Below are 25,528 nucleotides of genomic sequence, written 5' to 3'. Positions count from 1 at the left end.
TTATTTTATTTTCTTCACTGGACCATTCTCACATGTCTTAGGAATGGGGGGAACAAAGGAGAAGGTCCCAACTTCCCAACTGCAATTTTTGGCGGAAGAAGAAACAAACAGACAAATACAATGAGGGATCAATGTCCCTTCGGGCTTGGCCCCTAAAATATATAAATAACTAGATAAAGTGCCTCTCGGGGCACAGGTCTCCACCAGGGCAGGTCAGGTTGTGGCCTCCTGGTGGCGCTATAATAGGCCAATGTGAAAAGGGTGCCATTTCTTCAAATGGCATTTGAATGATTTGAGTCATTTTGTTCCAAAAATGTGTCCACCTGTTGGCGGTGCTATAACAGGCCAATGTGAAAAGGGTGGGATATATTCCTCAGCCTAGTAGGAAAGTGCGTGAAAAATTTCACGTAAATTACAAGCTGCGTTCATGATTTGAGGTGTTTTGTTCATAATGGGCCAATCCTGCAAACTTTGAAAGCCAATGTTAGCCAATTAGGATGCAATATGAAATATCGGACAGATCCATCTTGAACACATAGGCATAGTGTGTAACGATTTGTGGGATATTTGGACAGAATCTGGAGGAGTAATAGCAAAAGATGTGAGGAAAATACACACACTCACTCCCTAAAACCCTAACCACACCATGGGGTTGACATGCAACTCCTTGCAACATGCAACTGCATTGGTGTGGTTTGTTTTGTTGCAAGGAGTTGTGACTAGTTGCAAGGAGTTGCAGCTGGTGTAGTTTGGGCCTTAAATGCATACCGTGACTTCTTGGGACAAATGTGACAAAGCGCCAAACGTTTGACCGAGGCACCAGCGAGCGAGCAGAGCGTTGTCAAGTCCGATTCAGCCGACTCAGCTGAATCGGCGAAAAACAAGTCAATCTAGGAAAGTAAAGTGTTGCATCGCGAGCTTGTAGATCGGCAATTGTTTGTACAAACAAACTCCTACTCCAACTCATCACGGGGCGAGATGATAGAAAGTTACGGCTTAACTACATATTTAAGCTGAGATCACTCTATTAATCACTTTGAACTCCGACACATCACAGACCACTAGTTTTCCTCCAATCACGGACGTTATCGAATGTAACTCACTGTCAGAAACGACAGTCACATCCCCGACAGAATCGCCAGGGTGGTCCGTTTATTTTTGGAACACCGTTCTTATATGACGTGATTCTAAGATGACCCTGTGAGATTTCCAATAGAAAAAAAGATATACTTCTGTGACCCAGAGGACAACGCAAGTGGTGTCAGAGGACTTTGGTACTCTTCACCCCACCCCTACAATTCCTCCATGGACCACTAGGGGGCATCTTGGCGAGGGAAGAAAAACTTTGCATTTATGTAGGTATGAGATATTTTTTGAGTGGTGCTAGCCATTACGCAGCTGTGTGTGTGTGTGTGTGTGTGTGTGTGTGTGTGTGTGTGTGCGCGCGCGCGCGTCGGTCTGTCTGAGCACAGAAATAGCCAAAATGGGGAGAATAATAAATAAAATCAATGTTAAAATGTACATTCCTCTGTTTATTCTTTTATGATGAAGCCGTGAACGTACAACCATTACGGGGTTTCCCCCGGTATGAGTGTGACAGGTGGTCAGGTGGTCCCGACTGACGTCAGGATACTTGTGTTTCCTTCTCTTCCAACGTGGCCCTCGGCATTTAGTCGCCATCGTGGCGATCTAACGGAGGGCCACCCTCGTGGTCGTCGTCGTCGTCGCCCAGGGCAACGGAGAAGGTTTTTTTTCCTTTCCTCTGGACGTGATCTTCATTACGCTTCTCTAGAGCTACGATCTGGAGAGAGAGAGAGAGAGAGAGAGAGACAGAACAAACACGGTCAGTGGCCACAAAGACACATCACTGTCTGCCTTCGTTCAAAATGTATGCTTTGAGAGTGTGTGTGTCTCACTCCAACACGCGACATTCACAGAGAAACAACAACACGGACCGTTTGACGTTGGATGCGAGCATGCCGCCAAGCTCGCGAGATTCTAGTAACAGACACTTCGCAATGTCCAATGTGTGTGTGTGCGTGCATGTGTTCGTGCATGTGTATACAGACCTGGGACATGAACTCGGCCTCGTCGTCCTCAGTGATGGTGAGGTTCAATCCTGTTACCGAGTTGAACAGGTCGTACACACTCATCGCCTCTAACACGCCTTGCTTCTGGAAGAACTACGCACACGCACACACACACAGAGTTATTAAACATGTGGTGTTTATTTGTGTTGGCAGGTTGTGCATATTAGTGCTTTATATCACTGCTTTAGCGTAACTAGCTTAGCCTTCTTCAAAAACATGTGTGTTGTTACAGTAGGTCGTCTCTGTTTTGGGCTGAAAATCTCATATCAGGATTCAAATTCAAAAATATGAAAAGAAGCATATCTACAAGCTCGAAACGCGGCACGTTCTGCTACTTTTGATTGATTAATTTACGGAAAAAAGAAAGAAAACATACAAACAAACAAAAAATACACAAAGTAGAGATAAGATGTTTCAGGCCGACACTATAGCAGCTCATAGCAGGGGTTCTCAACCTGGGGGTCGCGACCACTCGGGGGGGTCCCAAAATTATTTTGGGGGGTTCCAAAATTATATTTTAAAAAAAAATACAAAAATAAAAAAGGGGGGTTTTGGTTGTTATTTTTTTTTACAACTGAATGGCTGGGAAATGGAAATGTAGGCGTGGCGTAGGTCGCGAGACATGGCCAAACATTTTCCGGGGTCCCCAGTCAAAACGTTGAGAACCCCTGGCTTATAGCAACAACTACACACAGAGGTGTTCAGTCTACCTCTCTCGTTTGTATTAGTCATTTTATTGTGCATTTGGTATTTCGCAAATAAAAGATCATTGCCATTTGAATTCAAGTCAAACAATAACAAGGACATTTGGTTACCGTGGCGACGTTGTGGCAATCTCTGAAGAGGAACTCCAGACCATGTGGATGCTTCGGTTCCACCGACTGACTCACGTCTATGACAAACACCTGTGATACAAGATACACAACATTAAATACACACTACTAACACACACCTGTGATACAAGATACACAACATTAGATACACACTAATAACACACACCTGTGATACAAGATACACAACATCATATACACACTACTAACAAACACCTGTGATACAAGATACACAACATCATATACACACTACTAACACACACCTGTAGGAAATGCACAACATTATATACACACTACTGACTCACATCTAAAACACACATTAGCACAATGTCACAATTACACATAGCCGGGGCGCCCGCTGGCCTAGAGATCCAGGCGCATGCCACATATAGGCTCTGTGTTCGAGTGTTGCGTGTTCGAGTCCCGTTCATGACGACCTTTGCTGCATGTCTCTCCCCTTCTCTCTCTCTTTCCTGTCTATCTTCACTTGTAACTATCAATAAAGGCGAAAAGCCAAAAACTAATTCTGGTCTAGAGGGGCGGGTGCCGGCGAGTACAAGGCGGTGGACCTTATTGGTTGGAGTGGCCAACGCCTTGTTTCTATAAGAGTGGCCCTTAGAGAGTATTTGTGCTGCCAAATCTCATCCTTGTATCACAACCTGAAAAATTAAATCACTATCTGGTCTGCTAAGGTGGCTGCCATGTTGAAGGTTATTGTCGCCATCTTGGAATTTTGAGTGGCCCAGCGCCTTTTTCCACAAGAGTGGCCCTTAGAGAGTATTTGTGCCAAATGCCATCCTTGCATCACCAAGTGAACGATTATATCATTAATCCGCCCCAGTAAAGGTCACTCAACACAGAGTACATCCTCAAGAAGGCGCAGCAGCGACTGTACTTTCTGAGTCGACTTAAAACTAAAAGAAAGTACCAAGTGGACTTGTATCGCTGTATAATTGAAAGTGTCTTAAAACCCTCTTGTGGCCGTGCCTAATTAACAGTGGATTGTGCCTTCAGCCAGCATTATTCATATGTTTAATTTGTCATTTTAATGCCAATAGAAAAATCCGCGATATACACACTATATCTCATTTTGACGGGGCAAGACTATAGTATTGGGACAATCAGTCCTGATGGTGGCAGTAACGTCACCATTTTGCCGATTCTGACCAAAGAGAGCGAGTGAACGATGACCACTTCCGGTTTGGATAAAAATATCCGGTAGTATCTTTGCTACTGTGCAACATCATCAGATGTCCGGAATGCTAAACTATCATCGTATTTTTCATAACTAAGTCAAATTAAGCTCTAATCAAGCCCAAAACATCGCATTTTACGCAGCGATGCATGCGCGATCACGCGTGTGTGTGATCGACCGTGCACGTGCGGATTTCGGACGGTTTTAGGAAGATTACATCGGCCGTTAGCCAAATTAGCCAAAAAATGCTAAATTTTGCGACAATAAGCTCCCGATTATTGGGAATCAATCGATTACGTCCATTACGTCAGTGGCCATAAGGGATTTATTGATTTCATTACGTCAATTACGTCAAGGGCCATAAGGGGGTTAACTGGCTGTATCACAGTGTGGTACGGTAAGCTCAGGATTGCAACAGGCTGCAGAGGACCGTTAAAACAACAGCTAAAATCATCGGCACAGCATTACCTAGTCTCCATAACATCTACATCACTCACTGTACCAAAAAAAAGCCCACAACATCATTAAAGACACCAGCCATCCCGCAAATAACCTGTTCCAACTACTCCCTTCCAAAAAACGCTACCAGAGCATCAAATCTCGTACCATCCGTCTCAGTAACAGTTTCTTCACTTCACACTGCACTTTATTTTGTTTTTGTGTTCTTTCTTTTGCACTATAGCTGTTTGTTTTTGTCCAGTTTACACTGGTGTATACAAGACTGAGTGCTTGGAGCAAAATATACTATACTCTGTATTTATACATATAACAAATAAACCTGAACCTGACACTAATGGGTTTCCCCAGGCTATTCTTTTTGAGCCGAAAGCGAAAATAAAAGCCTGGATGCCGAGGCTACAACACACTCAACGCATGAACACTATGTCATCACACCTACACAATAAAACAGTGGTTTTTGACCAGTGGTCCGAGGACCACCAGTGGTCCTTGAGAGGGTTCCCGGTGGTCCCCAGCTAAATGATGGAGAGCTGGTACCAAATTAACCCTTATAGATCTTTAACTCTTGAGCGAGTAAAATGAAACCAAACGGACCCGTAAGAGTTACATTATTGTTAAAAACATCTGCATTACTTAATTTACAAGAACTCTAGACAATTAGAGGATGTAGAAGAATTGTTATTTTGATAAACGTTTGCCAAAAGCATGGAATTGTAGACAAGATCTTATCCAACGCCTATTCTTTAGTTTTGTGTCTGAGAGGATAAATGTCAAATGGTGGTCCGTGGCTCAAAAGACGAATAACTAATGGGCCCTGAAATGAAACGGGGTGAAAACCACTGACCTACACACATGGTCACTATCATGATATTTTGATGGTTAATTGTGATTTAACGATTTAATTGTGTTTCATGTCTGAACACTGGGACATATAGACTGGGAAAAAATACATTTCTGTTTGGCTTTTAGGATTCATAAACAAAAGTTGCACAGGTCAGATATGAAATAGCTGATCTACATACAAGCTCATAGTGTCATATGACGCGTTATGAGCTTGTAGATCGACCACACAAACACGCACGCACACACAGACAGTACCTTGCCATCGTGCCAAAGCATGTTATATTCACTGAGATCAGCATGGACCAAGTTACATTGCTGATAGAGAGTCTGCATCATCTAGAGAGAGGGAGAGAGAGAGAGAGACATCAAGTTACATTGCTGATAGAGAGTCTGCATCATCTAGAGAGAGAGAGAGAGAGAGACATCAAGTTACATTGCTGATAGAGAGTCTGCATCATCTAGAGAGAGGGAGAGAGAGAGAGAGAGACATCAAGTTACATTGCTGATAGAGAGTCTGCATCATCTAGAGAGAGAGAGAGAGAGAGAGAGAGACATCAAGTTACATTGCTGATAGAGAGTCTGCATAGAGAGAGACAGAGACATACAGTACACTAATTTCAAATAATTTGTATTTTATTTGTAAGAAATTGTCAAGTAAAATTGCATGATCGTGACAAACAACCGATATGAGTGTACCTGATTCCGATCGACTAAAACTATGACGGGAAATGTTCGGGTACAGGCTTTAGTTCCGACATACTATTGGTCCTACTGTCATTAGACCGGCGACAACCTACCTCAAACCCTAACCAAACCATAACGGTTATGGTTAGGGGTTTGAGGTAGGTTGTCCCGTGCTCCGCATGTCCGACCGTTGTTTCCACATGTCGACCTTTGGTGTGTCGGATCTGCGTGTGCATGCCAAATGCACATTTGCCCAGTACATAGCCTACTGCAGGCCTGGTTGACTAGATTTATCAGACATTTTGAAGGTTTTGCTTCTGAAATGATCCATTATTTATATGGAGAAATCCTGTCATTTAACATGCATCTCAATGGAGGACAGCTTGACCTGTCTCTTAGCTGCTAACGTGCCTATTGGACAAGGACGGGTTGGGGAGGGGCTTAGCGAAGGGCTAATTGGGGATCCTTGACATGAAAAGGCTTGAGGTCCACTAATAGAAACATAGGTTTGTTTTTATTCAGAAAACTGTTAGGATAGAATGGACATTTGTAGAACCTGGTGTCAGGTCTCAATGGGTTGACACAGTGCCTGATGGTAGGTGTACAGTAGTAGGTTGTCTTACATGTAGGACCTGTTAACCCCTTTTGGTTTTAACATTATGTTATGCTTTAGCTATTGAAAAATAGCAGATCTACAAGCTCATAGCGCGCCACTCGGTGGCGCGCTATGAGCTTGTAGATCTGCTATTTTTGAAAAATAGAAGAACCACTGACATAGAAACATAGCTTTTTCAGAAAAACTGTCAGGATGTAGAAGACATTTTTAGAATCTGATCTCAGGTCAAAATGGGTTAAGGCTCTGTTCCATTTAGAGTACAGCAGTAGGTTGTCTTACATGTAGGACCTGGTGGTAGGCCGTCTTCATGTCCTCAGCTCCCAGCCTGACGTCTTTCAGTTTAGGGGCAGGGATGTGATCCTTACCGATGAAGGACATCACCAGGATGTGCCTCTTCAGCAGCACCACCTCTGGACACAGGATACCCGCCTTCTTCATTCTGCGCACGCACGCACGCACGCACGCACGCACGCACACACGCACACACGCACACACGCACACACGCACACACGCACACACACACACACACACACACACACACACACACACACACACACACACACGACATTTGTATGAAGCCACTAGGACCTGAGGCCGATTCTACGAATGCCTTCTATATCATGAGTTCTCACACACTCGGCACGCTGTGACGTGCTGTGTAGGGCTGGGGCGGTATGGGATTTTTATTACCGCGGTTATTGTCGGCCCCCATACCGCCGGTATGGCGATAATTACCGCACCCCCCCCCCCCCCCCCACCCCCCCCCCCCCGCGCGCGAAAAAAGAATCCTCCGGTTTTATAGTGTTATTTAGTCCGGTGGAACACCGTGTATGGAGATGTTAGAGCAGGTCTGCAAAATCCGGTAAAACACCGTATACGGAGATGTATAGAGCAGCTGTGTGTCTTTAGTGCAGTTCCAGTGTCATTCCTCCTCATGCGCGGCCTCCCCTCACAGCTCACACACACAGTGGCACCGTTACAGAGACAACAGACAAGACGACTCATATAGCTTTTCCACGTGTTTCTGTTGTTATCCAGTTTACCAAAATTAAATCCACAACAGCGCTATTGCTATTGTGAAGACCCTTGCGCAGCGCGAGGCAATTAACCCCAGCTGCAAACGATCCGGACTTTGATTGTGTGATTATAATATATATAAATCCTTTTGGGCCTCCTTTTGGGGTGCAGGCAGAGTTTTGGAACGGATATTATGGACTACAGTTGTATTAAGGAAAGATTGGCATGTCAATGCCGCAACACGTGTTCGGGTGTCAATCAAATCAACTGCGTCAGACATCTCCCGCAGCCCGCTGTTAAAAAAAGAAATAAAAAAGCGAACGGATTTCACATCATTTCAGATCAAGACAAGTTGTGTTGAGCGTCTTTTTCCTGCGATGCCATTGATGTCACAACAGACAACATTTATAGGTGGGTCTGGTTTGGAGTAGCCTAATTTAAAACATTGTCCGACTTTGTTTTGAGAGAATATTAATACCTCGCGCTATTGTAACAGCCAGGTGCATCGTGCATTGCTCAGACCGTCAGAGAGAGAGAGAGAAAGATTAGGCTAAACGTGTAGCCTATGGATAAGGGCGCATAGTAGGTAACAGGTTTCAACTTTGTATTGATGTCTGTCAGCGAGAGACGAGAAGAGAGAGAGAGAGAGAGAGAGAGAGAGAGAGAGAGAGAGAGAGAGAGAGAGAGAGAGAGAGAGACACATTAGGCTGTAGCCTATGGATAAGGGCGCATCGTAACGGTTTCAACTTTGTATTGATGTCTGTCAGCGAGAGAAGAGAAAGGGGGAGAGGGAGGGAGAGAGAGAGAGAGAGAGAGAGAGAGAGAGCTGTACAGACAGGACGGACAGAACTGTTTTTATCTTTTGACTGACTATAATAAAAAGTCCTTCTGCACACCTACAATGGACAGGTGCGTCGGATAACTGGAACTGAGAAGTAGAGAAAAAAAGAATCCCGCACACTGTCTCACGCAATGGCAACCATTCTCACTCCAATGAAATGCCCGCTCAGCAGCGCATCGCATGAAACAAACACCACCATTCAAAAACGTCCCCTCATCATGGAACCTAAAATCTTAAACATATTAAACAAATTCCAAGTTAACTGATAGATTTAATATATGATGAATTGAAAGGTTCAACTTCCAGCCGCTCCACACCACGCAGCAACTGCGCGCCTCCCCAGTCCCCAAGCCATGAGTTAACATTATTGCTTGATTGATTGATTTAAGTTTGTATTAACAGTTTACAGTACATTTGCACAACTCAATACAAAAACTGTTAACTGTTACTCTGTGAGTGGACGACACCATAAAGCATTACACTTGTTTACAAGAGGGTCCACCTTGTTCAATTCATCATAACATTTTGTACAGCCAAAAACAGGAAATCATCATAAAGGAGGTAAAAAGGGGGAAAAACATATACAGTGAGGGGGAAAAGGGGTGGGTGGGGGTGGGTGGAGTCAAGGGATTTACATGTCTTAATGACAGTTGGTAGGGCGTTCCACATTTTTGTGGCATAGGAGTGAAATTAATTTAGGTGGACCCTCTTGTAAACAAGTTTAATGCTTTATTGGGTCGTCCACTCGCAGTTATCAGTCTTTGTATTGAGTTGTGCTTGAAATGTAGGCTACTGTAATTCTGCAAACTGTTAATAAATAGTTCAATCAATCAATCAATCAATACTTGTTTGTGCCGAATCTGGGTTGCACATGGTTTGTTGAACTCCCTCTGGTGTTGCTGGCATATGATTAGACTGACTGAGCCTCACTGTTTATTATGATACACTTTATTTCATATCAACCATATGCACTTAGGCCTAGAACCCAGGGTTAGGGTTAGAACTAGGGTTAGGGTTAGAACCTAGGGCGCCAGAACAGCACGGACAAAAAAAACTTAAAAAAAAAAAAAAAAAAAAACTTTTTTTTTTTTTACCGCGGTAACGAACCCGATACCGCGGTATGCGTTGTATACCGGCGGTATGGCGATATTGCGGTTATTGCACCCAGCCCTAGTGCTGTGCCCTGTCACAAAATGTTTTCAGATGGGGGGTCCGCAGAGAAAACACTTGTCTCTTGACATGTTAATGTTTGAGGGTACTTACTCCTATGCTTGTGTGCTAGTAATGTTTGCAATTGCAAACATTTGATGAATTCTGGCGATGATTTTTTATTGGGGCCGAAGATATAAAAAAGAACAGATCCAGATCCAGATCACAGAGACTGCAATTCGAGGAGAGGCAAAATATACTTCTTAAATGGTTAGTTCAGATTTTTGGACTTAAAGCTGTAGGAAATACATTAATATAGTGGTTGTAAAGGGATTCATTGATTGAGTCCCGTGTTGTGTCCTACTTACTTCACAGGTGTTACTGAATTAAGGCTCTGTTCCATTTAGAGTACAGTGGTTGTCAAACTTTTTCATTTCAAGAACCCTCATAACTCTCAGAGTTATAGACCCGTACAGGGCCATTTGGAACCCACTCAAGGACACTTTGAGACCCACTGGTGTAGCAGAGTGTTTCCAGTGAGCCAACATGCACAATAGCAGCACCCTGACTCCGTTTGACCAGAATGGAACAGAGCCTTCATTAGTATCAGCGGTAACACCTGTGAAGGAAGTAGGGAAGGGGCCCAAGTTCTTTCCAAATTGGCGATGTGTGTGTTAAATGGTAAATGGTGCATTTAATTATATAGCACCTTTATCCAAGGCGCTATACATAGATTCCCATTCACACACACATTCACACTGATGGTATAGGAAACCATGCAAGGCACCAACCAGCACATCGGAGCAATTAGGGGTTCAGAGTCTTGCTCAAGGACACTTCGACACTAACTCTGGGGCAGTGTTGATTTTTGACAGCAAATTTTGATTTTAGTTTTAGTCATAGTCTCTTGAATAGTTTATTTAGTTTTAGTCACATTTTAGTCACCTGGAATGTTTTACTGTTAGTCTAGTTTTAGTCGACAAAATCTACAGTCGATTTAGTCGACTAAAATGTATTTTGGCGGGCCTCGATGCCGCCGTAATGACTGATTTTACACATGCTGAAAATAGCCGATCTACAAGCTCACAACGTGTCGTTGTGAGCTTGACGATCGGCTATTTTCAGCATGGAACAAGTGTAAAATGACTTATACTGGATGTCTTGTCCACTAGTCCCTTCCTAACATTTCAGTCTAGATGTTATTTGTTGACGAAATTGTCAATACATTTAGTCTTAGTTTTAGTCATCATAGCTTAGTTTCCATTTAGTTTTCGCCAGTGAAAAAAGGTAGTCGAGGAACATTTGGAAACCGTACCTGGCGAGGTTGTGCATCTCTTTCTCGGCCCACAGCTTGATGACCTTCCTGGGGTTGAGCTTGCTGAAGCGGTCCCTGAAGCGGTAGTCGTCCTTGATGTACTTGTCCCGGTTCTTGAACTCGTTGAGGGTGGTCTTAAACACCTTCAGCACCACCTCCTTTGGAACACTCTGCTCCTCCATGCTGGGGGGAGAGAGAGAGAGATTACTATGCTTGCACAGATTACTATGCTTGCGAGGACATCAGCCGTTTAGCATGTTTTCTGTTTTCTTTTTTTGGTGCAATTGTTTTTTTTTCTCCGTAATCCTGAAGCCTGAACATAGCCGATCTACAAGCTTGCACATCTGCTATTTTCTGTGCACAACACTGGCCCGCAACCAAGTATAAGTCAGGCTTAACTCTCTAACCCCTAAAACCGCTAATCCAACCGTGAAGTGCTTAATCCTAAACCTAATCCCAACCTGAAACTTTTCAGAATTGTACCTCACCAACTTTTTGTCACCACGTACACAGCTATTCACAGTTAACCACGTTCAATATACATTGAAGTATATTCGTAAAAGGCAAATTGTTGCATGCTGTGTGCTGCGTGTCTCACCTCCCTCCATTGGCGTGGAACACGACAGATTCCTTTCCGGTGGCGATGCATCCATTGATGTGTTCCAGAACCCCACTGTTCACCATCTTAAACATCAGCAGGCGAGTACGAGAGTCTACCGCTTGTTCCTGGATGACGGAGAGAGACACAGAGACAGACAGGGACACACAGAGACAGAGACAGACATGGACACAGAGAGACACAGAGACAGACAGGGACACAGAGAGACACAGAGACAGATAGGGACACAGAGAGACACAGAGACAGACATGGACACAGAGAGACACAGAGACAGACAGGGACACACAGAGAGACAGAGACAGACAGGGACACAGAGAGACAGAGACAGACAGGGACACAGAGAGACACAGAGACAGACGGGGACACAGAGAGACACAGAGACAGACAGGGACACAAAGAGACATAGAGACAGACAGGCACACAGAGAGACAAAGAGACAGACAGGAACACAAAGAGACACAGAGACAGACAGGGACACAGAGAGACACAGGGACACAGAGAGAGACAGACAGAGAGGAAGGACACAGAGAGACAAATGGTTTAGCTGTGTTGACCGAGGTTTGTCAGAATGTGTGTGCTTGCATGCATGTGTGAATGTGTGTGTGAATAGTGCTTCTTGCAAGTACATGTGTTTGCTTGCATGTATGTGTGAATGAATGTGCGCGTGCGTGCGTGCGTGCACTCACAGCAGTGGAGTGCTCCTTCTTCTCGTGCAGCCGTGCGCTGCGTCTCTGCTCGCTGTAGCAGTGCTGCTTCAGAGAGTTGTACACCTGGTTGGACAGCTTCAGGTCCATGATCAGCCCGTCACCGACATGCACACATGGAGCAAACTGCAGAGAGGGAGACAGAGGGAGAGAGACAGAGAGGGAGAGAGAGACCGAGAAAGTGACAGTCAGTGAGACAGACATACAGAATGCAACGGTTACAGACAGACAGACAGACATCTTACATTGTCCATGCGTGCAGCATTTTTGCGTCCACACACAACCTCATCGTGTTTGGTTGTGATGTTCTTTCCCTTTCCTATGAAACCCTTCTTGGACGTCACCTGAGGCTTGTCTGCAACACAAGCAATCATGTTTTAATTTACATTTTTTTTAATCTCTTTTCTAAGTCAAGTCAAAAATGAGAGAGAAAGAGAGAGAGACTCACAGATGACTAATAGAGGACTCAAATGATGATTAAACTCAAATGTAGCACGATGTTTCGGTTAGCAGATCACCGTGTTTCATGTTTTTTTTACTTCCGGTCAAATCGAGCGACAGAAACAGCGTTGGCTAATACTTCTGGTTAAAGAGCCATGTCACAGGGTTTTTTCTAGTTTTTGCATGGCACAGGTAAAAGGGTGCCCGAAGAAACGCCTGGCTTTAAATGTGTTGTTTTTATAACATTGTTATGAACATCATTTGGGGCATGTTTTAACAGACAAATTGAGCAAGGCAGTGGGAGTCGGGGGAAGGGAATGGTACCTGGTTTGTAGGGGTTGTATCTAAATGGTGCATTTATATAAATGGTAAATGGTGAATTTATATAGCGCCTTTATCCAAGGCGCTTTACAGAGACTGTGCATTACATTCACCCATTCACACACACATTCATACACTGATGGCAGCGGAAACCATGCACCAACCAGCACATCAGGAGCAATTAGGGGTTCAGTGTCTTGCTCAAGGACACTTCGACACTAACTCTGGGGGAGCCCGGGTTCGAACTAGGGATGTCAACAGGTAACCGGATAGCCGGTTAACCGACCGTTAAGAAATATCCGAGTATGCTTATCAGCTTTATGGTTAATTTGCATAATAATAAATGCGTGTTCTGATCTTAAATCCCTTTATTTTACATCGTTTTTAGTAATAGTACAACATAAACATTACAGAGACTTTAGTTGTCACTGTACAATACTTTAAAACAGTTGTCATGTTGCACACATTGCTGTTATTTGCGCCGCCCAGCTTGTCACACTCCAGGCTGCATGAACAGTGCTCGGGCGCTGTTTTCTGCCCCCTCAATGTCCCAAAGTTATCTGTTGTACTTCAATGGCTAGTTGGCTACAACGGTAGCTTTGCGGTAGTCAAAACTAAAGGTGAGTGACAGCGAGACGAGATTAACACAACATGTCGACCGTATCAATGCAGAGACCTACATGGATACGTCCCAGGTGCATCCATGTATGTATGTATTTTGTTTAGTTATTCTATTTATAGTGACTCATAGAAATAGACTACGTGACAACCAGGAATAGTCTGGTGACCACCGGAGAGACGGGTGGCAGCCGGAAATTAGACGGCACCCGGGAGCAGTATGGGTTGGCGCCCCAGCCTGTGTCTTCTGTGAGGAAGAAGCCCAACAAACCCACGGTGAGGCCTTTAGGAGGGCCATTCAAGCCTCAAGCGGAGCCTGCAGCACCACCAAGGGCAAGGTGGAGCCTGCGGAACTGTTGCGGCTCGAGAATCCACCATTCCTGAATAAAGTGGCTGGTGCTGGGAGTCTGGTGCAACGCACAGGGCCTGACCTGGTGAGAGCAGGAGTGGACCTGGTGAGACGTAGGAGGGGCCCGGACAGGAGTCAACCCACAGAGCCTAGTCCTTCCACGCGCCAGAATGGTACCTCCCAGTCCCGGCAGAGTAGTTCAGGAGGAACGGATTGTGTGGCCCTGGTTTTTCCCTAATGGGACTGATCGAGGGTAGCTACTGGGACGTAAGTCGGGACTTGATCACCCCGGCTGGGTCACCTGAGTGAGGGGTATGATGTTGGGAGACCCGAAACCCCGATGACCTTGGGATACATCACTGAGGATACGTCCCAGGTGCATCCATGTATGTATGTATTTTGTTTAGGCATTATTAAATCCATTATTGCCCTGGAGGGAGAATGTTTACAGCCGCCGCCGCTTCCTCCTCCAATCCATCTCCCCACACTGGCACGGCTTACGGCTATCAAGTTAGCCATGTGCTATCGATGTTTGAGGGTTTTCTCGTCAGCAAAAAGTCAACAAACAAACAGAACACGGTGACATGCATGCTGACCTTAATAATAAAAAAGGCTTAGCCCATGCGTCCAGTGGCTTTATAGGTATAGGTTGCTCAGATCTGGACTGGCCTGTTTTGGACTAGAACCGGCGGACCCCTGTACTGTAGACGCGCAGATGCATGCGTGCAGATGTGATGCGTTGTTTATTTATGATTAAGCCTACAACAATTTCTTTATATTGTTGCTTTTTTGTTTGTCTTTTAAAAAGGAGCATAAATACATGTATACCATTCGTCTACCAACTTTAATTATGTAGCCTATAGGCCTAGATGCATATTACATTTGGGGTAGCCTATTAAAAAAAATAACCGCTACCGACATCCCTAGTTCGAACTGGCGACCTTGCGGTTACCATCCAGCCACTCTACCCCTAAGCCACTGCCGCCCCTTCTAACAAACAGACACATTGAGCAAAATGGTACCTGGTTAGTAGGGGTTGTATCTAACAAACAGACACATTGAGCAAGGCAGTAGGAGTCGGGGAAGGGAATGGTACCTGGTTTGTAGGGGAAGGGAATGGTACCTGGTTTGTAGGGGTCATATCGGGTGTCCTGCCAGTCCACCTCGTCATCAGAGCTCTCACTGTCCTCATAAGGATGGACCTTCAGGTAGTTCTCAAAGGAGATGGAAACTGTGCACACACGCACATGCACACGCACACGCACGCACACACGCACACACACACACGTTTTCAAAAAGTGGTCCTTGAGGGGGTTCCAGGGGGTCCACAGCTGATGATGATGGAGAGTTGACAATTATAGATCTTGAGAGTACACTCTCAAGAGTGAAATTGTTGTTAAACATGTGCATTACTTAATTCACAAGAAGCCTACACAGAGTAGTAGTAAGTAAGTAGCCTTGCCGAGCCATGAGGCCCATAGGGCAGGAGCCTATCTCCTGTTTCTGTAGCGTGAGGCAGCTTGATGTACAAGTACACCCCCTGGACATGACGCTAGTATGTCGCAGGGACTTACCCCCAATCCAACCCTTGATGCCGAGTGTCAAGCAGGGAGGCACTGGGTCCCATTTTTTAGAGTCTTTGGTATGACCCGGCCGGGGATTGAACCCGACCTCCCAGTCTCAGGGCGGACACTCTAACCACAAGGCCACTGAGCTGGTTCCCTACACAGAATGTAGTTTTTTTTTTTTTTATGGGTTTGGCTGTTATCTCTCCTAATGGTACCACATCTATACAGCATGGAATTGTTGACAAAATCTTATCAAATAATGTCAAAATATTCTAAGTTTTGGGTTTGAGAGGCTACATCTCATCAAATGGTGGTCCGTGTACATAATTAATTATATAATGAATACATAATTGACCTGGGTATGAAAAGGGTTGAAAACCACTGCCTTTCAATAATAGATTTTATCGGTTAGAAGTAGAAAAATAAATCAGCATCGGGTCGTAAGTTATCGGGTCTGTCAAGATCACATGACTGGCGCTCCTCACCAGCCGTTTAACTATGGTCTGCTTGGACACGCCCCCCGTCCCCCCCGTCCTCACCCTTGCTGTCTCCGTTAAGCTTCTTCTCCTCCAGACGCAGCTGGGTATCGAACTCGCGGTCAAACTCCATCTGCATCATCTGGGCCATCATGAGGTCACTGTCCGTCTCTGGTTCTATGTCGCACGACAACAACACGTCTACACTGGTACTGAGGAGAGGAGGGGAGGGGGGAGGAGAGAGGAGAGGAGGGGGGGGAGGAGAGAGTCATATGTTATACACAGGCCCGCACATAAGTGGTGCGCCAGTGCGCAATTGCGCATGCATCGTCAAAATGATTGCAGATTGATCAAAGGCATCCAAGGGTCTTGTTCACGAGTGAGGAGAGGACAGAGAAGGAGATCAGCCGGGGGAATCGGAGCGGCAGGGGTGGCAGGGGCAGTATTGCAGTCGCTGTACCGCACTGTTGTGACGAAAAGATAGCTGAGCCAGAAAGCAAAGCTCTCTGTCTACCGAGCAATCTTCGTTCCTACTCTCACCTATGGTCATGAGGTGTGGATAATGACCGAAAGAATAAGGTCACGAATACAAGCGGCCGAAATGAGTTTTCTTTGACGGGTGGCTGGCATCTCCCTTAGAGATGGGGTGAGAAGTTCAGTCACGCGAGAGAGACTCGGCGTAGAGTCGCTGCTTCTTCGCTTGGAAAGGAGCCAGCTTAGGTGGTTCACGCATCTGGTTAGGATGCCTCTCGGGCGTCTCCCTAGGGAGGTCCTCGAGGCCCGTCCCACTGGGAGGAGACCCCGGGGCAGACCAAGGCGCAGTTGGAGGAAACGCATCGACTCGCTTGCCTTGGAACGCCTCAGGATCCCCCAGGAAGTTACTAATGTTGCTCTGGAGAGGGACGTCTGGAACACTGGTGGAGCTGTTGCCCCCGCGACCTGACTACGGATAATCGGTTTAAGATGGATGGATGACATTCAGTGATAAGTATGATCAACATAAGAACATTCTATAATGGCGTCTTACTTAGACAGTGCTTCCAGGTCGTAGTTCTCATCGTCCAGTTGCTTGGCGAGCTCTTCACTCATCACATCAGTCAGAGAGCAGCTGGGGGTCTGCACGGGACGCCCCCATGGGCTCTGAAACACATACACACACACATATACACACAAACAGAGTGTTACAGAGGCTCCACTTAGAGGTAAGTCATGGGATCTACAAACCTACAAGTGTTCATCATCATCATCATGAATCAACTAGTAATCACCAGATCAATCATTCATTGCGATAAAATACTTTATTCAATATCAGTGTTAAATAGCTCTATATTGTGAATAAACAAATCATTGCTACAGTGTCATTAAAAAAGTATCACCTGCATGGAAAGCATTATATAGAAAGTAGCTCATAATAGCATGTCTGAGTTTTATGAAGCAAACACTTTGCAGATAGAAATTAGAAAGAGGATAATTCAATCTTTTCGTATAGCTACAATGTTGGTGATGCTTAATTTTATTTCAGACCCAGGGAGATCCACATCACAGAAGAGTAAAATACATAAAACAGTACAAATGACACACAAAGTACAGTACAAAAACAAAAAGAAATAATAATAATACAGTTTTTCAATGTCTAACATGCAGGTCCGCCAGTGCTTCCACAATTGTGTAAGACAATCTATACGAACTGTATACAGGGTTAGTCACAGCAGTAATGATGTCCATTTCTGACTCAGTTGCTCTGCACATACATTTATACATCAAGTTTCTTAAAACTTCAGGGCAAGTTGGAACCCCGACACTTACAAACATATGGCTAGCTTCTTGGAGCTCCTAGCCGCAGCCTCATACTATCATTATACACCTTGAGTTTTCTCATGCTCTCTTGCTTATAGAGGGTATGCGCATGCTTAAAGTGAATGGCACATCGAGTGGCAAAGCAACATGCAAAGTGAGTTTAACATTGTTTTAATTCTACTCAAGATAACCATCTCCATCACTTTGGATATGACAGCTGTTCAGCTTCCCCACTTTATCCTTTAGAACGGGAACAAGCACAATTTTCTGGGAGCACTCCATGTATCAGTAATCCTGTATAGCACATGGCCACCAGAGGGCAAAGTTTACCACTAGCAAATTCACTACAAGAAAATAACCATTTATTTATTCACATGATTTAACAGTGAAACTCATTCAAATATGCATCTGTTACTCTGAGAGTTGCCACTGCTCTAGTTAAATCAGTGGTTCCCAAACGTTTTCATGTCAAGGACCCCTAAATTGACACTAATTAGCCTGCAGACCCCCATTTGAAAAGATATGCCAGGTAGGGACCCTTATTAGAGAAGATTTGTATGGCTCTAGCAGTGATTCTCAAGCCGTTTAATTTCAAGGACCCCCAGTTTGACATGCATTTGATTAGTCTACGACGTCACCCCCATGTAATGGCATTTCTATCTCTGGGACCCCCAATTTAAATGTAAAATCAATGTTAATTAATGTAACTCTGAGTGTACATACAGAGACCCATAAGGGTCCATTTGGTTCCAAACTATCATTTAGCTGAGGACCCGCTGGAACTGCCTCGAGGGCCCCTGGGGGTCCCCGGGCCCCACGTTGGGAACCACTGAGTTAAATGGGGGGGGACATGTCCAGACATGTCATGGGCCATCTACTCTCAGTGTAATCACATATTACATGTATTTATTCCTAATCTAAACGTTAGTGAATTTAACATGACATTACACTCACCCGCGGTGCGTCGCTAATCACTTCCACTGGCTCCATGATAGTGTTTGTTTATGACAAAAACAACACGCTGACGTTACTTATATATAAAACTGATAAACAATGAGACACGTTAAATATGCGACACGTACGGCGCCTGTACAACAACAACAGTAAGGTATTAAATGGTGATATTAAAGAAGTGCTAAGGTATTAAATGGTGTTTAAATAGAGGTAGACACAGTTCTAAATGGTGGCACTACAACAACAACAACAAGCTTTAGAAGCTAAGTGCTAACTGCTAGCTGCTAACAGCTGTCGTCCTTTCCGGAACAACACCGTTCAGTTCGTTGGGTTTCAAAATAAAAGTAATATGATATTATTTGTTACAACTTTGACCAAATAAAAATGAATCTGCTTTATATATATATATATATATATATATATATATATATATATATATATATATATATATATAGGCCAACAGAGGCAAATAAGTTAATCTTTGCTGATAAAAATAAATAAAGAAAAGAAGTTGCAAAGATGTAAAACTATTATTGGTATTGCGATATCACAAGTTGCCTCTGTTAAATGTAGTAGTAATTTTTGTAGTAGTTGGTGCAGGACCAAATTAGCCATAGGGCCAGTGGGGCCGTGGCAGGGTAGCCTGGCTAATAAGCCAGACTCAAATCACACTGTCGTGGCAGGCAATTTTTTTTTGCCAACGGCTGATTCGGTCTGGCTTATTAGCCAGGCTAGTGGCAGGGGCCCTTGGCTCTCAGGGACCCTTCGGGGAAATTGGACCGCGCGGTACTGTGTTTGAGGCCCTTCATTGGCCGATGATTTTGTTAAATTTAGGTCAAAAAGATGATAAACTAGAAAAAGTGCCCTTCTGGGCACAGGTCTCCACCAGGAGGATAGGAGTGTGTGTGTGATGTTTGGCAAAATGTTTAGGAGCAATATAAACGTGTGTGTGTGTGACGCGGCTTGGCCTGTTGTAGCGCCACCATGAGTCTGATTTGAAAACTGTCAAGTGGCATTTCTTCCAAAGCCTAGTGGGAATATGCATGGACAGTTTCACCACAATCGGACGCTGAGTTGAGTAGTTGTGGCGATTTGTACAAAACGGGTACAAAGCGGGCTACTCCTGAAAGGTTTAGAAGCCAATCGTAGCCAATGAGGGTGGATTATGAGAAATCAGAGCATGTGTACCGATTTGCGTGAAATTTGGATAAAATCTGAAGGAGTAATATTAGAAAATGTGTTTTACATAGGTCGGCCTCCTGGTGGCGCTATAAAGAGCAGATGTGAAAAATTCCAGGCAAAGGTTTTTCCTTGGCCTTTAGGGAGTTGGCATACAAAGTTATCCACAGATCCGTGCAGTTAGAGGTAAACTTTTCGGCCAGTTATAGCGCCACCATGAGGCTGAGTTGAAAATGTTCATGTGGCATTTCTTCCTCGGCCTAGTGGGAATGTGCGTGCACAATTTCACGGAAGTCACACAATGTGTTCATGATTTGCAGCATTTTTTAGAAACGGAGCACTCCTGCGAACTTTGGAAGCCAATCTTAGCCAATCAGGATGGAGTCTGAGAAATCTGAAAGACCAGTTTCGTTGAATGGCTCTAGAGAGACTGTGTACCAATTTGCGTGATGTTTGGACAAAATCTGTAGGTGTACTGTCCAAAAACTTGTTTTGCACAAAACGGCCTCCTGGTGGCGCTATAACAAGCCGTTCTGGAAATTTTGGGGCAGAGGTTCATCGTTGGCATCCAGGGAGTGTGTGTGCAAAATGTGGCATCGACCGGGTTAACGGTGCCGGAGATTAGCTGGTCACAGACGGAAGGACGGACGGACGGACGGACGGACGGACACACACACGGACGGACGGACGGAGTGCAAAACATACTCTCTCCCCATGCCTTCGGCCTGGTGGAGACAAAAAGGCCTGGGCCGTGGCTCAGCGGTCCAGGCACCTTGGCCGGTAGCCCGAGTCTGGCAGTGTGCCACGGGCTCGACTCCCGATTCCGACGGCCCTTACTGCATGTCACTCCCCCATCTCTCTCCCCCATTTTCTGTCAGCCTACTGTCTGTCCCTCTATAAATAAAGGCGAAAGCCACAAAAACAATAAACAAAAAAACAACAATAAAAAAAAAAGATGATAAAAAACACGTAGTAGACTCTAAACTTCACATCACCTGTATCAAATACAGAGGTATTTGACTTGAGACATTCTATTGGCTTATAACTATCCTCACTGAATTCATACAATCATGATATGCATTCATGTTTAAAGTAAACACACTTATAGCTACACATGCGCACACACTCACACACGCAATTTGCGCACACAAATTATTGCCATACATTCTCTAACAACATAGGCTCATCGATTACTTTATTGTTTTGTTCTCTTGTCTATCCCCTGCATGTTTACTATAGCTTTTGTATCCTTGTAATCATGTATATGTGAACCATGTTGGCTATGTCATTACCATGTAATTGGTAATCAGATTTAACCATGCATGTCAAATATATGTTGACAAATGTGTCCATTGCAACAGTAATCATGTCATTTGTAATCATAATATAGTTATGCATGCAAACTTTTGGCTTATTGCCATTTGCAATATTGTGCATGTATGTATATGGTAGATACTATATTAGGCCTAATGCATTTACTGGGTTCATATGGGTATATGACCATGCCCTGTATAAATTGTGCTAAATATAAGCTATATGAATTAGGGGAAAAAAGGTTGAAATACTGCAACACAATGTTATACAATATGGTGGTCATGCTTTTCTCTTTAGCTATAAGGCAGGGGGTGGGCAAATTTGACGATGAAGAGGGCCACTATATTTCCACATTCACAGAGGGCCACATTGTATATTACTGACGGAGCAAAAATATAGCCGCTATTTTTTGCTATATATTTTTTGCTATATATTTCAAATGCATTTATATGTCAAGTCAAGTCACCTTTATTTATATAGCACATTTAAAAACGTAAAAGTTAAAAAAAAAAGTGCTTACTGCTTTCCATATAAAAATTACATCCTAAAATACAAAATTAAAATAAACGTTTAGCAATACTTCATAAAAGAAAAATACAATATAACAACATCTTAAGGAACATGAAACAACAAATAGCCTACTAATTACTAATTACAATTACAAAGAGGTTTAAAACCTTCACAGAACTAGGAGCTGAAGGCAATGGAGAAAAGGTGAGTTTTTAGGGAGGATTTGAAACTTTCGATGGTTGGGCTGGATTTGATGTGTAGTGGGAGACTATTCCAGAGTTTGGGGGCAATTACCGAAAAGGCTCGGTCGCCTTTGGCTCGTTGAGGTGACAGCAAGGGGCATTTGGGAGGTTGACCTGAGTACCCTGGAGGCTGGAGGTGCAGAAACCAGGTCACAAATATATTCCGGTGCAAGGCCATTTTGGGCTTTAAAAACGAACAGTAGAATTTTAAAATGTATTCTGTGTTTCACTGGTATACCAGTGCAGTTGGGCCAGAACCGGGGTTATGTGCTCGCGCATTCTGGTTCCTGTCAAAAGTCTTGCAGCTGAGTTTTGGACCATCTGTAGGCGGGACAGAGTGGATTGAGTCAGGCCATGATACAGGGAATTACAATAATCCAGTCGAGAGGTGATAAAAGCATGGATCACGGTTTCCAGGTCACGGTATACGCTAGCCCTGAAACATGACTGCCATGATAATCATCATGACAGTCATGACGCAACTGCAGCCTGTTTTACGCGATCGCTACATTTACAGTCCAAACGTGTATATAAACATTCCGTTTTCAAATATAAAGTACTCACAATTTGTCCCACGGGTGTTAGAAATTTGCTGGTACAGCGATTAGCATTGCTGCATCCCGCGTTGTTTAATAAAAAGCATTTTTATCCGAGCTCCCCGGCTACTTTTCTCAAACGGGGTTCGTTTGGGAAATACAAAGTTGCACACCGGGAGCGCACTCGCCTATTAGTCTGTATTGGCAGTGCTGTCAGCGTGCCTATATCGAACACACCCAGTGTTTCAGACTGCCACACTCCTCCCGACCGATAGGGGCGCGTAGATGAAAGCCAACGGCAAAAAAAAACAGCTCGGATAAAAATGCTTTTTATTAAACAACGCGGGATGCAGCAATGCTAATCGCTGTACCAACAAATCTCTAACACCCGTGGGACAAATTGTGAGTACTTTATATTTTAAAACGGAATGTTTATATACACGTTTGGACTGTAAATGTAGCGATCGCGTAAAACAGGCTGCAGTTGCGTCATGACTGTCACGATGATTATCATGGCAGTCATGTTTCAGGACTAGGTATACGCTAAAATAGGTTTCAATTTTGCTATTGTTAACTGATAAAAACTGCTACTCACTACACTGGATACTTGTTTATTAAAATGTAAGCTGGAGTCAAAGTGAACACCCAGGTTCTTTACTGTGTTGTGAAAATTTGCATGGGGCCTAGGGAACTTTTGAGGTCATTTACGGATTTCTGGGGGCCAAATTTGATGACTTCAGTTTTATTTTGGTTTAGCTGAAGGAAATGTGCAGCCATCCATGCCTTGATGTCATCGAGGCAGTTAAAAATGTTGTTCAGAGAAGATGTGTCATTCGGTGTGTTATGTTAACTTTATATAACCTAAATAGGCTACAAATAAATACGCCAGTTGCTCATGTATATGCTATAAGGGTCCTTAATGGCCTAAAGATGCCAAAGAGACTGTTTGAACTATTCATGTAGTTTTGTGTAAGTTGCACAATGAATGTTACACATTCATTTAAATGTGTACTAATTTCTCAGTGTTTAGGCTAGGTGTGTGTGTGTGTGTGTGTGTGTGTGTGTGTGTGTGTGTGTGTGTGTGTGTGTGTGTGTGTGTGTGTGTGTGTGTGTGTGTGTGTGTGTGTGTGTGTGTGTGTGTGTGTGTGTGAGAGAGAGAGAGAGAGAGAGATGAAGGTGAGTTACTCGGAAAAGACACTGGTGTGGGTGTATATGGAGAGAGGGGGGTGCACTGCCGTGTGTGTGTGTGTGTGTGTGTGTGTGTGTGTGTGTGTGTGCGCGCGCGCGCGTGCACGCGCATGCGTGTGGTCTTCTTCGCGCTCGCCCCCGGTCACTGCGCGTGTGCGCAGCAGCCTATAAACGCGAGCCAGCCTGCCAGGCAGACTACCTTCGTCGGCGTGTCGTGTGTGCGCACGAGCGTGAACGCGCACGACCGTCGTTACACACACACGAGAGAGAGAGAGAGAGAGAGAGAGACGTTTGACGGCGGAAACACACAGACGGATATCGTTCAGGGGTTTTTTTTTAACGTCGTATCGTCGTTCACTTCACAGTCACACACGCACGCACGCACACACGCGCACACACACACATCCATCCATCCAACCATGCATCAGTGATGGTGTGTGATCATCCAGCTGGCAGTGTGCAGTGATTACGGACCGATGGCCTCATCCTCCTGTGCTCCGTCACAACAAACCACCAGCAGCAGCAGCAGCAGCAGCAGCAGCAGCATCAGGACCATCGCGGCCGGCGGTTATACCTTATTCATGCCCGGAGGAGGAGCGCCTGACGGCCGCCATCCAAGCAGCACAGCATCGATGGTAGCCGGCTACAACTGTATAGCTATATAGGCTATACTGACTGCAAGGGCGTGACGACACTGACGGCTTGTGAGTAGGTAGAATATCTACCATATTGTATTATGTGTGGTCGCCGTGTGGGTTTATAAATAAATAAATAAATAAATAAATAAATAAATAAATAAATAAATAGATAGTAGCCGATCTACAAGCTCACACATCATGAAGTCACAATGCATCGCAACGTGCTGTGCAGCTTTTATACTGTAGATCTCGATCTGCTTTATTTCATGGGACAAAGAAGAAAACACATAATACTGAAATGAGAAAAAAGAGAAAATGGGAAATATCTCCTGATTCACTGTCGTTCTGGAGCAGACTTGGGAGAAGCAGATGATCGTCCTGTCCTCTCTCTCTATATCTCTCTCTCTCTCTCTCTCTCTCTCTCTCTCCCTCTCTCTGACGCAATTAATCTGACAGACAGATGGGGTGTGTGGGAGGGGGGCATGGGGGTGGGGGTTCTGGTGAAAGGATGGAGGGAGGCCCCCCTGCTATGGCTTTACATCCTAGTACCGATCAATTATTCAAGGCAAAACCTTGTTCCACAGTGGACGGAGGGACGAGCCCACATGAGGGCCTGTCCGTTGGGCTTATTTTGGACACAGTGTTGCTGTATTTAGAGAGGGGGAGGGGGGGGGGGCATTATAGCCAAAAATAGCCAGATCTACAAGCTCGTTTTTGTTCCGAGTGAGGCGACAACATGCAGTTTGCTATAGGCCTAGAGAGAGAGTGAGAGAGAGAGGGTATGTTAGCTAAGCGTGTGTCATTTGTGGTTTTGGACATAGTGTGACTGTACTTAGCTGCTTAAACGGTGTGTGTCATTTCTAGGGCTGCTAGGGACGTAATGCACTATAGAGGACAGTCTGGGGTTATACAGTGTGGCTTAAAATATATCTGCAGGCCTCCTAGCTGATGCGCTCCATTAGTATGTGGGCTACCTAGGCCTATATCTACCTGTGGTGATCCCTCGGGGAATTAACATGCAGGTCCAGTTTATGT

The 25,528-nt window shown here is 44.5% G+C and overlaps 1 protein-coding gene across 1 annotated transcript; it reads right to left on the bottom strand.

Annotated features, from left to right (window-relative positions):
- Window positions 1-1,511: 1,511 nt before the first annotated feature.
- Window positions 1,512-19,204, bottom strand: LOC306912710 (serine/threonine-protein kinase RIO3-like). The gene is made up of 13 exons (XM_079489131.1): window positions 18,887-19,204; window positions 17,163-17,275; window positions 16,199-16,347; window positions 15,215-15,322; window positions 12,608-12,717; window positions 12,345-12,488; window positions 11,638-11,765; window positions 11,040-11,222; window positions 6,997-7,156; window positions 5,673-5,753; window positions 2,906-2,995; window positions 2,070-2,183; window positions 1,512-1,801 (listed from the first exon to the last, which is right to left on the bottom strand). Exons 1-13 carry the CDS (start codon window positions 18,920-18,922, stop codon window positions 1,670-1,672), a joined length of 1,548 nt encoding a protein of 515 aa, XP_079345257.1. The 5' UTR covers window positions 18,923-19,204; the 3' UTR covers window positions 1,512-1,669.
- Window positions 19,205-25,528: the final 6,324 nt, after the last annotated feature.

The sequence above is a fragment of the Electrona antarctica genome (genome assembly GCF_951216825.1).
Source record: "Electrona antarctica genome assembly, chromosome: 20".
NCBI lineage: Eukaryota > Metazoa > Chordata > Actinopteri > Myctophiformes > Myctophidae > Electrona > Electrona antarctica.
This window is presented reverse-complemented; position numbering and strand designations above follow the sequence as displayed.